The sequence below is a fragment of the Aotus nancymaae genome, unplaced genomic scaffold, assembly GCF_030222135.1.
Source record: "Aotus nancymaae isolate 86718 unplaced genomic scaffold, 86718_ANA_hifiasm-v0.15.2.pri h1tg000018l, whole genome shotgun sequence".
Lineage (NCBI taxonomy): Eukaryota > Metazoa > Chordata > Mammalia > Primates > Aotidae > Aotus > Aotus nancymaae.
The window spans coordinates 10,693,427-10,706,622 of record NW_026988430.1 but is presented as its reverse complement, the minus strand read 5'-3'; the positions used below and the strand labels follow the sequence as shown (position 1 = coordinate 10,706,622).

At 58.7% G+C, this 13,196-nt stretch overlaps 1 protein-coding gene across 1 annotated transcript; it reads right to left on the bottom strand.

The window, feature by feature from the left end:
* Positions 1 to 1,381: 1,381 nt before the first annotated feature.
* Positions 1,382 to 10,849, bottom strand: LOC110569111 (TBC1 domain family member 3G-like). Its single transcript, XM_064378281.1, has 13 exons — positions 10,692 to 10,849; positions 10,446 to 10,528; positions 8,835 to 8,874; positions 8,270 to 8,350; positions 7,710 to 7,817; positions 7,267 to 7,376; positions 5,976 to 6,024; positions 5,308 to 5,428; positions 4,497 to 4,591; positions 4,043 to 4,108; positions 3,499 to 3,598; positions 2,993 to 3,139; positions 1,382 to 2,062 (listed from the first exon to the last, which is right to left on the bottom strand). Exons 1-13 carry the CDS (start codon positions 10,767 to 10,769, stop codon positions 1,665 to 1,667), a joined length of 1,476 nt encoding a protein of 491 aa, XP_064234351.1. The 5' UTR covers positions 10,770 to 10,849; the 3' UTR covers positions 1,382 to 1,664.
* Positions 10,850 to 13,196: the final 2,347 nt, after the last annotated feature.

The window sequence follows — 13,196 nt, the reverse complement described above, 5'->3', positions numbered from 1 at the left end:
GCCTGACTAAGTGGGACTATAGGCAGATGCCAACATACCTGGCTAATTTCTTTTATTTTTCTCTAGAGACAGGGTCTGCCTAGGCTGGTCTCAAACTCCTGGGCTCAAGTGAACCTGAACCTCCCGCCTCCACCTCTCAAATTGCTGGGAGTACAGGCGTGAGCCGCCACACCCGGCCTAAACTTCTTACTTTTGACAAATGTGCATGGTAACGCAAAATGTCATTATTAGGGGAAGCTGGATGGAAGATATATACGTAAAGTCATTTCAACAGTATGTGTTTATTTTACAACATGGAGGTGTTTATCTTTCCGTGAGTGTAAAGTACAAAAGGCAGGCTCATGGTGTTGCCAGAAGTCAGAACACTGGTTTCAGGGCTGGGGGCCCGGGGAGGGGCTGGGCATGGTTGGCTTTGTGATCTGGGGGCTGGTGTGTTCCATCGCTGAATGTCTTTTGAGCTGTGCACTTACCAGGGCCGTAAGTCACATCTCCAGAAATGTTCATAAGTTTCCCAAAAAGTAAAACGAGGATGGGAGGCTTGTTTGGGACCTCAGGTGCTTATCCAGCCATGAGCCCTGGCCCAGATGCTTCTAGAACTGAGAACATTCCAAGTAGAAGTGGCAGAGCCAAGGCCCTGAGGTGGGAGCGCACTGCTGCTCGTCCCCAGCTGTGAATGGGGTGTCCTGGTGGGAATCAGTGCCGTGTGCACTGCAGGGCCGGCAGGTCCATGTCCACATTGTGGCTCAGGGCAGCGAAAGCCAATCTCCGTCCCCTCCACAGGGTGGTCAGCCTGTCAGCAGGTGGCCAACTGGTCCTCCTGGGAAATGGTGCCATCCCAGATACTGGGTGTATCTCATCCACAAATAGGGTGCTCAGCAGTGGTGTCAGCCTGGTGAGCCTTGGTAAGGGCAGGTGCAGGATGCTGAGCCTCTTTAGTCCCCATGCCCGTCTCAAGGCCACTCCTTCCGTGGGCCCATCCAGCAAACAAGATGGCCGGGAAAGAAGCCGGCTCCATCCACAGGGTGTGCTGTTCTGCTCACGTCAGGACCAGCATCATCCTCCGTCGTGATTCTCTTTGGTGGGAGTACTGGGAAAGCCTGCACTGGCAGCTAGAAGGCAGCTGGTGGTGGCGAAGCTGCGGCAATGGCTGCAAGGCTTTTAGCCTCGCCCGGCTTCTGGGACAGTGGCAGAGCTGTCCAGCGCCAGGGTCCCCGGCATAGTCACGCTGACTACAGCTGGGAGCCCAACATACCCCTGGTGCCCCTCTCGTCCCAGGGCTGGGGGTATTTGTGCCCTGGGAGGGGAACACTCCCAAAGGTTGGTACAGAGGCCCTGGGGCATGCTGCTGGCTGGCCAGGGCTTCAGGGATGCCACGCTCCTCTCTCTCTCTCGTGGCCTTGATGGGACAAGCCTCCCCATTGAACGGGATTTTCCAAGGTGTCTGGGGCTGCGGGGTTAGGGTTAGGGTTCGGGTTAAGGTCAGGGGTTAGTGTTAGGGTTAGGGCTGGGAGCTGGCGGGGTGCCCCCTGGCTCCAGTCACAGTCATTTGGTGAAGGAGCCAAATAGAGGTGCCCATGTTGCAGTGGGGATATCTCCTGACCTTCCTCTTAGTCCTGATGGGCCTGGGCAGGGCCCGGTGTCAGGGTCCCCATGGGCTTCCTGGGCTAGGCCTGTCCCATGGTCCCGGGGATGTCCAGGACACAGTCAGACGGGACACGGACCCAGCAGCTCTGCTCGAAATCATAATGGGGGAACCAAGGGCCCCCCACATCCAGGTCCGTCGGGAGCTGGGGCATTGAACTCCACTCTATATATCGCCAGGAATGGCAAGGTCTTCTCTGAGCCAAGGCTGGGCTGGACACAGGGTAGGTGTTTTCGCGGACTGCCCCACCAGGACAGGGTATGAAAGGATGAGGCGCCCGTGGTGGGGGAGCTGACCAAATGGTCTGCGGGCCCTGGGTTGCTGGGCCGGGAGGGGGCTGACCGTCCCCCTTGCAGAGGGTGTTCCTGCCAGGTGAAGCTTGCACGGGCCTGGGTGCCGAGGACCCTTGTTTGGGTTTGGCTGAAAGGAAAACAGGCATGGTCGGCGTCTCCAGTGAGCCCATGTAGGCCTTTCCGGGCTGGGCCCCACGTGCCTGGGGCCTGACACTGAGGACACGCCTGTAGTCTGCTGATTCCAGAGGGAGGGGAGCGTGCAACCTGGGGTGAGGAGGCCGTCTGGGGATGGCAGGTGGCTCCTGGGACTGCCCCCCAGAGTCCAGGCTGGCTGGGGGCTTCCTGCCACACACCCTCCTCCCAGGGCTACAGCCGCCAGGCAGAACTCAGGTGGGAGGGGCCTTGGCTGTCACCCAGCCCCCTTGCCACCTCCCATGGGGACCTGTCTCCAAAGTGGGTGATTGGGCCTGGACGTGGGTCACCCTCTGCTCTCCTGAACTGCCCAGTCCATGCCAGCGCTGACCGTTCCCACATCTGGCTGAACTCTGGGCTCGGCTCTGGGACCGGGTTCCCACCTGCGTCCTGTCCCTGAATGCTCTGGGGGTCAGGGACACTGATTCCCTCGTCTCCCTGGCTCAAGGCTTGTGGTCCTGGCACCCTTGAAGGGCTGTGCAGGAGTAAGGGGCCTCCGCTGCTCTCCGAGGCTGTCAGTGCTCACAGGGAGGGACGGGGGCTCCCACAAATGAGTCTGGCTCCTCCGGTGCCCTTGAGGGCCCCATGAGGGGGACAACGGGCCACCATGGAAAGTGGGAGGGGGCTTCTTGGAGGGTCTTGCCCACATCCCCCTCCTGCGTGCACAGCACATCCAGTCCACATGCACTGAGCGCCTGCCCTGAGGACCGGTGGGCCTACTGTACTTTCTTACGGTCTAGGAGGAAGAGGAGGAAGAAAGGCTGAAGAGGGAGGGCCAGGTAGTAGGGTTGGGGGTCCCAGGCATTTCCCCACTGTTGACTTCCCCAGAGGGTGACTCGGGAGGGGACCTGGCACTGGAGCCCACCTGGGGATGGCAGGTCCTTGTGCTTCTTTGTGGGCCTCGAGGCCCACAGATGTTTTGACACCTTTTCATCATCCATCACCCAGGTACCGGAAAAGAAGTTCCGGAAGCGTGCCCACAGGCCAGACCTTGATGTTCTCAGCAGGTGCTCTAGGGACAGGGTGGGCATCAGGCCAGGAGAGTTCCCTGGCAGGGGTCAGAGCGCATACCCCGTGGCCACTTCAGTCTCCCACTGGGCGGTGCCGGATCCTTTTGTGGCCGCCTCAGTGGTCCAGATGTGCACAGGAGGCTGTGGCTGGGGGGCGGCCTGGGCAGGGCAGTGCTCACCACACTCCCGACTTTCATCTGGGTCATGTGGGGGATGGACTCGGTGTCACTGTGCCCTCCCAGCCCACCCGGCCAGATCTCCCTCTGGGCCAGAACTGAGGATCATGAGGACAGTGTGAGGAAGCTCCCTCGGGTCAATTGGGGTCTGACCCCAGTGCTCCCCAGGTCACAGGTGGACTTACTCCTCCAAACCTTGCAGATGATTCCCGTTATTGGCATCAGCGCCTGCTCCCCCTCCAATACATAAACATCCCAGAGGCGCAGGGTGAGGCCGAGAGAGATCTGTGGGGACAGCAGGCGTGGGAGGACCTGGCCCTTCCAGGCTGAGGCTGGGGCTTAAGCTGGGCCCATTGGGGCTTCAGTCCCCAGAGTCAGTGACCCTCCCCATGAGGGTGGCCTGACCCTTCTGGGAGGCTGGGTCAGACAAGGTCTTGCAGCTCCTCATGGGGGGCACTCATTTCAGTGGGGATGTGGCTTCTGGAGAGAGGGGCTTGAGGCTTCCCTGAGCCCTCCCAAGTCAGATCCTGGCCCAATCTGCCCATGAGGTTGGTCCTCAGCCCCGGCCTCTGCCTTGGGATGATCCTTCTGGGGCAGAGGGTCTTGCTGTGTGTCCTGTGGGGACCCGCATGGGCCTCCTGTGGGCTGGGGGTGGGCCGGACCCCCGAGCTGGGGAAGCAGGGCACTGCACGGCAAGGAGGGTCCCTGAGACTCCCTGTGCCTCCTTACCTCATCATTGAGCATCCGGAGAAGCCAGCCTAATGAGGAAGCCTGTGCGCCTAGTCCTTCCTTGTCCTGATGGGAGGAACAGAGGTGCTCAGGGCCCCCTGGGCTGCTCTAGAAACCTCCCTCTTCCAGGACCCACTGAAGACCCCTCCCTAAGTGCAGAACACTGGGCGGTGTCCAGGGCTCCCCACAACACCTTCCCCTTCCCACACTCCCGGGGGACACACTGCCCTTAGCCCTGCTCTGCGGGAGCTGGGCCCCAGTCCCTGTGCCTCTGTCTCCTCCAGGGCTGGAAAAAAAACCCAAATCCCAGCCCACGGAGAACCCTACGTCCCAGGTTGGGCCCTGGCTGCCACTCAGCCTGTCACCAGCCACCGGGGGGCTCCAGCCCACCCGCTCCTCCAGCCCCACGTGATGCAGGGCCTCTGGAGAAGAGTCCAGAGGACCATAAACTCACCAGATGCCACATGGTCTTGGGTTGTGACGAGGGCACCACATGCTCCTGATGGTCTCGGAGCCCCTGGACTGTCCCGCCATTTGGGCTGTGGAATCCTGAGAAGCCCCCAGCTCATCATGAAATCAGAGCCCTCTCCCAAGACGTGGAGCCGTCAGCTGGAAGAGCTGGGCAGCTGCAGAGGCCCCCAATCCCCGAGGCCTCCCACCCTCCCATCTGCTGACCCCACGATGCTGCCTTGGCCCTGGGGAGGAGGGGTGGGAACATCCCCTGGAGCCTGGCTGGAGGTGCTCCTGGAGGCCTCCTGGGCCAGGGTGCTGGGAGGGCAAGGCTGACTTTGAGGCCAAGACAGAGGGTGGCCAGAACAGAGTGGGTGCTGGGCTTCTTGGTCATCTCCTGGAAGTGGCGTCAGGCCAGAGGACACGGGATGGGGGAAGATGCTGCCACCTGGGCTCTGTCAGCCCATTTGTGGGGACCGAGGGCAGCTGGAGCCCAGGCAGCTGAAGGGCAGGAAGACTCTCAGGGAGGGGAGAGTCAGCTGCACAGAATCAGAGCCAGAGGGCATGGCTCCAGGACACACAGGGCGGCCACAGGGAGGATGAGATGTCCTCTGCTGATGGGGATGAAAGGCGTCTGACTTGGGCTCTGGGGGTCAGCCCCCAGCTCCTGTGGGACCCTCAGCAGAGACATCCTAAAGGCTCCCAACAAGCTGGCGACACAGGAAGGTGCCTTCACTGAAAGTTGAGATCACCTGGCCAGGGTGAGCATCCCCGGGTTTGGTAGCAAGAAGCCCCAGGGGCACCTGTCCACCTACCCTGTGGGAAGTGCCTCTCACTGGCCAGCAGCTGTGCCAGTGCCCAGAATGCGTCCTCTTCGGGAAGGTACAGTAGGAACAAGGCGGCCACCTGGCTCAGGTCTCTGCAGTAGCCCACCTCCTGCAAGAGCCAGAGTCACCGTGGAAGGACATCACCATGGAAGGATATCACCTGGGTGCTGAGGTCACCTGGGAGGACTCATGTCATTGGAGAAGACAGAGGTGACTGGGGAGGCTTCCTCTGAACAAGAGGCTTCCTCAGGATGCAAATTCATTTCATTTCATGACAAGAGCCATGTCCATCAGACACTTCAGCAACTGATCGAAATGTCTCCTGAGAGCACTGTCCTGCGTGCGACCCCACCAAGCTCCTGGGCTTTGTGGGCAGCCCCAGGAGGAAGGTGTCATTTCTTGCTCTGAGAAGTGGTGGTCAGGCCCAGGTGACACCAGGAGTCAGGGCCCTGACTCCTTTGTGACTCAGTTTGACCCCTTGAGACCACCCCCCTTGCTTGGAAGTTTATGCCAGCAGTGAGCTAGAGTCATGCCTTCTATATCCTGGTGGCTCACAAATACTGACTTGGAAAGAAGCAACGACACCCCCAATAGACACCCACGCCAGGGAATATGGCCGTGAATATGGGAATATGGTCACTGCCCAGAATACTCACCGGATTATACTCTGCGTAGGCCAGCAGGACGTGGAATAGTTCCCGCTGCCTAGGAGACAGAGAAAGGGGGCTTTCATTTCTTTTGTGGAGATGCTATTAGTTTCACTTTGTCTACAAACCCTAACAACAAATCCCATTTCACGTTCAGATGATTCACCAGACAAGCAGTGAGCTCTTCAGGGCCTTTGACTGTTTAAGAAATGTTTCAGTAAAGTCCACATCTATGAAATGCAGATATCCCAGTTGGACAGTGAGTTGACTAATCATTTTTGCTTTGATTGACTTTTTTTTCAGTTTGCACACACGCCAGTTCAGTCTTTGAGTGTACAGTTCTGCCATGGTTCTAACCCAATGTGCAGAGTCTCCCGGCCACTGCTCCAGCCCCTCCTGGAGCGACTCGTTCATCCTCCACAACTCCAGAGTGGCCCCTATGCAGCCCGCCTTCCCCATTCTGTCAGCTCCTGGTCACCCAGACCGGTTCTCAGTCCCCCTGGTTTGACCTTTCCCTCAATGGCCTATGAATGGGAATCCTACAGTGGTAGCTTTTCGGGTCTGGCTTCTTTCTCCTAGCAAAATGCATCTAGGTTCCACCCACGTTCGTGCGGGCATCACTGGCTCGTTCCCTTTTCTCAGCGAGTCTTCTATTTCAAGGGAGAACCAACCTTCCTCGCCCCATTCCCATGCTGATGGTCGTCCCCAAAGGCTCTGTGTGTGAGTGATGATGAATGAAGCAGTGAATGTGGCATGCAGGTTTCATGTGGATGTCAGTTTCCAAGTCACTGGGCTCAATATCTGACACTTTGGGGACCTGTGGTTCAAGTGCATTGAGCTTTGTGAGCCACTGCCCAACTGGCTGCCAAAGTGGCTGTGCCATGTCACATTCCCAGCAGACCCGGATGAGAGTTTCCAGGACCCTGAGTGCCCCCAGCATTTGGTGCTGTCAGTGCTGCCTGGGAGGCTCACGGGCCCTCCATCCTGTCGCCCTCCCGTGGGTGCTACCATGGGTCCCCATGGCTCAGGGAGAGCACTTTTCCCCATTGTGCATGATTTTCTTTGCTGCCTTCTGTCTCCTCAGGATCCTCTTTGCTTCTGGCCCCACATGTTCCAGCCTGGCCCAGGGCTTGGAACCTGGGAGCTGCTCGGTCCCTGGTGCCGGCTGCTTCCTGGGCCAGGAGAGCACTTGGCAGCTCTGTCATCCTTCCTGGGTGACCCTGGCTTCTGCTCCAGGGAAGTCCCCATCCCTCTGGTTCACCCCGTCTCCACTGGGGCCCTGTGGCTCCCATGGGCTTACTTGATGCCATATCGCTCCTGGAAAAGACTGTGTCTTCTGAGCGTCTTCCTCACGTCCAGGTCGATCTGGTGCACCTGTTGACAGGACCTCTTCCCCTTCTCCTTCATGAGCTGTAGGGCAGGGCCAAGAGGAGGAAGCAGCCTCAGAACAGAGGGAAGACTCCCTGCCCCAAAAGGCAGTCATCCCACAGTCAGCACTTCCGGAAGGAAGGAAAGAAGGAAGATTTCCTTCTGCAGAAAGCTGCTTTTTGGCTTGTTTCTGAAGCCGCGGAGGGTCCCCAAAGCCGAGCTCCTCTGTGGTGTCTATGTGGCCATCTATGCCCAGGATGTGCATCTGGCCAGCACACACATGCCCCAAGTGGGGCTTGATGTTTGTTCCCTGCAGCTGGAGACCTGGACGCCTGACACAGCCTGGCCTGTTTGTTGGGCTCTGGCTTAGCATACCTGGTATTTGCTGGGGTTTTTCGCCTTGATGTCATCAATGTTGAGGAGGACTGACCACACCTGGCCCCGGATAGTCATGGGAATGCCCTTGTAAACACGGCGAATGAGCTGTGGGCAGAAAACGATCTGGTGACTCGGGCCAGGGGCGACCCTCATGAGGACCAGATCCCGAGAATTCTATAAATTATTAGTTTTGGCCCCGTGATTCCTCAGTAGAGGTGAGGTCAAGCTGGGGCAGGGTCTCCCTTCCCAGGACTGAAGGAGAAAATGGGCACTCAGAGTCCTGAACTCTGATCTGGACCTGTTCCTTCCTTCGGGTCACCAGGAGGCTGCCCTAGCCCTGAGCTCCGGTGGCTCCAGCCCTAGATTCAGATTCCCTTTGAACAAGGTGACTCTCACACCAACGGGTAGCAAAGCTGGCAACCAGGCCTGTGGTCCTCTGCATGAGGACAGTGTGCCACCCGCCCTCTGAGAGGCTGAGGGTGCCAGGCCACAGCCACGGGTGCCTGTCCCCTGTCCCTGCAGAGAGTGGTTCTGGGGCCTCTCCCTCCACACGTTACTTTTTCGCTGTTCTTATATTTCTCCCATTCGCCCAGCATTTCCCTCCACTCGGTCTTGCGTCTCAGCTCCCGCCGAATTTGCTGTCAAAGGAGGAATGCTGGAGTTAGCGGAGGCGCCAGGCTTCTCAGAGCAGCCCGTGAATGCTGCGTCTTGGGTTCTGGAGCCCTGGTGGGACCCAGCTGGAAGGAGCCAGGGAATGGCAGACCCTAAGGGCTGACAGCCTTTCAGCAAATGAGCGCCAGTGGGCTGGCCTTGGGTCCCTGGGATGTGCCATTCTCAGGCCACAGACACACAGTCATAGGTCAGGTCCCAGCCTGTAGGTGGGGTTCTGACACAAGTGGGCAGCTGCCCCCAAGCCACGACTCTGATTCTCACTTTGGAATTTCATCAAACTGCCAGAGATACAGTGACTTGGGGTCAGGTCCAGCAGGGAAGCTGCCCCTCCCTGTGACAGCGTGTTGCTCCCACCCACCCCCACCCAGGCTTGCTGCCTCCTCCACCTCACCCACCACCTGCCCAGTCCCCCTGTCCCTGGGTCAGGCCCCCCATGCATCAGGATCTTACCTTGACCTCCCGGGAACTAAGAGGGGGCAGCTCCGTCTCACTGTAAGGCAACCAAGCAGAGCTGAGGACCTGCACAGGGCTTGGAGCCGTCCGGTCTGGGAGCCGACCCCCAGAAAGAACTGGCTCTGTCCCATCCAGCTCAGGGCTCAGCCCGGAAAAAGGCACAGGGAAGGGAGGACGGGGGCTTTCCTGTGGGGCTGACTCCAGGTAGGGGCCAGGACCTGGGAGGAGCGGGAGTGCAGGGCCAGCCTGGCCTGGGTTACTGGGGCCCCTGGTGTGGGGGGGCAGTCAGGCTGCACAATGGGGTGCCCCTCCTGGCCTAGAGGTGGTGCTTTCTGCTAGAGCTGAGAAAGGTGGGCCATGAGATGGGATAGGGGCTTCCCAGGGTGGGTGACCGGGCCCTGACAGGAGTCCCTTCAAAGTGCTCACGTGATGTGGAACTGCCGGGGTCTCCAGAGCCTGGCCTGAGACCTGTGCAGTGCACCCAGGGTGTAACCGGGACCCATCGCCCCCTACACACCCAAGGCCCTCGCAGGTCTGACCTCCCAGCGTCCACCTGCCTCTCCCTGCACCCGAGCCACACACCCTGCATTTTAGAAGTGGCAGGGCTCATACGCTCCCTCCACCCTACCTCCCCCGGGATCCTCTGTCTCTCCATGCTATGATCCCTGAGGGGTGGGCGCCAGGCTGGGCTCCTCTTACCTAGCCCCAGATCCCTTCCCAGCACCAGACCCAGGCTCTTTTTTTTTTTGAGATGGAGTTTCGCTCTTGTTACCCAGGCTGGAGTGCAATGGTGCGATCTCGGCTCACAGCAACCTCCGCCTCCTGGGTTCAGGCAATTCTCCTGCCTCAGCCTCCTGAGTAGCTGGGATTACAGGTACGTGCCACCATGCCCAGCTAATTTTTTGTATTTTTAGTAGAGACGGGATTTCACCATGTTGACCAGGATGGTCTCGATCTCTTGACCTCGTGATCCACCCGCCTCGCCCTCCCAAAGTGCTGGGATTACAGGCCTGAGGACCCAGGCTCTTTAGCTGCAAGCTCTGCTGCCATTTTGGCCTCACCGTGAGATGCCCAGAACAGGGTTCTGCCCGTCTTCTCCCTCATTCCCCTAGGGCCACAGCCCCCACTGTCCCTGTGCCTTTCCCCTTTCCCCATGGGGACAGGGAGGGCTATGGCTCTAGGGAAATGGGGGAGAACAGGGGCAGGTGGGCCCTCAACAACAGCCCCGAAGCTGGGGCAGGTGTCCCTTCACCCTATGGCCACAAACCTTGGATCTCACTGGGGTTGTCTGTCAGTGGACAGGATTAGACCCTCAGGCTACCCTGCTCCTCTTGTGCTAACTTGGAGATGGAACTGCTGAGAGCCCAGGGGCCTGATCTAGCCCCTTCTCCATTCCCACCTGCTCCCTGGATGGGCCCCTCACCTCTGGCCTAACAACCTCAGGAGGGGCCTGCAGGGGAGCCAGGGAGGAGGTCTGACCCTGGGAAGGAGGTTGGCCGGACCTGGGGAGACATGGCCTCAGGGCCTCAGGAGGTTTTTTCTAAAAGCAAACCCATCCCTGAGCTGAGATAGGTGCTTTAGGGGCTGAGAGGAGCACAGAGGACTCACTGCACAATTCCAAACCGATCCGTGCGGTTGTGGATTTCCACAGGCTCAGGCTCCATGTCCGCTGGCAGCCCAGCTCGGTGTCCCTGCAACCCAGAGGGAGCCTTGCTGAGGGGCCCAAGGTAAAGGGTACAAGAGGCCTGGGGGCATTGGCCACCCGTCCCCGCCCTGTGCTCCTAGGGAGCCCAAAACCCTTTGACCAGGGCGCACTGGCAGAGGTCCCCCTCCAAGGAGCAGACCGACCTGTACCTTCTCATATTTGAGAATGATGTCCTCTCGCTCCTCTAATGTATGTTCTGTCATCTCCATCTTGTGAGACAAAATCATCTAAAGATTACACTGCACCTGAGAACTTCAGAGAACACCTGAACCGCTCCCACTGGGCTCCCAGATGCTGGCTGGCTGCGTAACCCCCATTCCACCACTGCCACCAGGTGAAAGGGGCCAGACGCAGTGGCCCACACCTGCATGGGTCTCTGGAGTCTCAAGCCCCAAGCTGGGGTGGGCATCTTCTCAAGGACGTGAGAACAGTGGGACCTGGTCAGATAATCCCGTGTCCCCAAATGCCATGAAACAGGCACACACCTGTCCTGGCAGGTTGAATGGTGTCTCCTTGCCTAAATTGAAGGGCCCATGATGGGCTATTCCAGACATGTAGAGGCAGACTGGGGTCAGGGACCAGAGGTCTCTGTACAGTTGGCCTCCTGAGATTCTCAGGGACCACAGAGATGTCCAGTTTCCCACAAGGAACAGGATCTCTCCTGAGTGCTCCGTCCTACTCCACTCATCACTTGGGCTACCATGGCCCTTCAGTCAGAGCAGCGAAGCCACTTTAGGAATAACACCAGTTGAGCAGAAGGGTGTTTGGTTGGGGGATGAAAATGATCTACTGCCTCCAAAGCAGCCTCTGTGCTCGTGGAAACCACGTCTCTGGGGAAGGGACGGCGGACTCCACCATTCTGAGCTCTCCACATAGGAGGGGGCTTCATCTCCCTGGGTCACCGAGGACCAAGACCCAACAGTGGGTCCTTGGTCCTGGAGAACACCTAGATGGACCATCCCTTCTGGGAACACTCGGGGCAAAAGGAGGGTGAGGACTCGATAGGACCAGACAGAGAAAGAAATACTTGGGGAGAACCTCAGTGCCTGGACCCTCTGAAGAGGAGGAGAGAGAGTCTCCCTCCAGCCAGCCCTTCAGGGATTCTTCATTTTCCACAACTGCCCAAAGGCTGACGGCTCCCCATTCACTCCTGGACAAGAGACTGTGTGTGCCCAGTGGGTCCCACAGCGACCATCAGGACCCAGCTTAGGCCACAGAGGTGTTTTGATGATTCATCCCAGTCAATCTGTGGATTCATCCCAGTGGCTCTGCCAGGGCCAGTTTCTGCCCCATCAGGATGGAAAACCCTGGACAGATTTGGGATGCAGAGCAGGGAGGCCACAGGGTTCAGGCCTGAAGTCCCTTTCGGCACAAGGCAGGCTGACAGCAAAACCTAGGGTCACGTCTGGATTCCCAGACTGATTACCGCCTCTCTGACCCCAGAAGTCTCACCTGTCGAATGGGTACATTCGGGGCAGCACTCACCCTACGGAGCCACCATGGGGACGAAAGAGACAATCGTCTACACGGGCAGCGTAGAAGAGGCACCGAGTGCTCAGGGATCACCCTCCTTGGCAGCTGCCCAGAGGCCAGCATAGCCCACACCATAGCCACTGTCCCCAAGTCAGCATGGAGAGAAGAGAGCAGGTCACACTCACCTGATTCTGATGAATCAGCTGGCCTGGGTTATGCCTCTCAGGTAGAAAATCTCTGAGTACACAGAAGTGCTCACAGATGCCACTGTGTGTGTGTAGCCACTGTAGAACACAGAATGAGGCCAGAGAGCAGACAGGTGCTAGGCATAAGTGGCATTCCGAGGTCATGGCACGCATCACAATGGGGCCTTGCCCGGGTCAGCAGGGCCCAGTCAGCGTCCTCCACTACCTGAGGCTTCAACACGCCTGTGTGCAATGTGTCTGTGCACCTGTGTGCTCACGTGTATGTGGGTAAATGCATCTGTGCACATGTATGTTGCTTCTCTGGCCAGGCCTGGCTGCCCCACTCATGTGTGCACCCAATTCCCCGTCACTGTCACCCCCGGGGCCCAGGGCCAGCATCAGAGCATCCATGGGTGCTCCCTGACCTCAGTCCTCCCCACCCAGGGTGGTCCTGGGCTACACATAGGGGTGGAGGGAAGTGACTGCTGCTGTTGAATCTCAGAATCAAAATACTAATACCATTACCTAATGGACTTTTTAGTATCTCTAATGGTCTTAAAAATACTGTCTCTAATGGTATCTCTTTTTTATTTCTGATATTTTAATTGGGTGTTTTGCTCCACGACCCTTGGTTATTCTAGCTAGAGGATCCTGTAGGGAACGTGCCCGGCACCCAGTAGGGGCTCACTCTTCCAGACATGTTCTCTAAAATCTGCCTCGTCTGTCCTTCCACCCAGGGCCTACGAGGTGGGAAGGTCAGGGGCACCCGCTGGGGGTGTCACTTTTTGGGGCCGGGCTCCAGGTAGCCGGCGCGGCGCCCACTCCCTACCCGCCCGTCCTCGGGGAGCTCCGGCGCAGGCGGCCGCTTTGGTTCCCGGGAAGGGCGGAGCTGCGTCCCGGGGAGACACCAGTTGCAGCCACCGTGTGGTCGCTCCCCGCTGGCCAGCCGCTCCGGGAGGGTCCCGCCGCGGATGGTCGGCGCTGGGGCGGGCTGTG

Bases quoted from the DNA above. Each gene is read 5' to 3' on its own strand.
- LOC110569111 (XM_064378281.1), bottom strand. From the start codon at position 10,769: ATGATTTTGTCTCACAAGATGGAGATGACAGAACATACATTAGAGGAG. The intron at 7,377-7,709 runs GTATGCTAAGCC...CCTGCCCTACAG, and splicing joins AAAACCCCAGCAAATACCAG to CTCATGAAGGAGAAGGGGAA. The intron at 4,109-4,496 runs GTGAGTTTATGG...TCCTCCCATCAG, and splicing joins CCAAGACCATGTGGCATCTG to GACAAGGAAGGACTAGGCGC.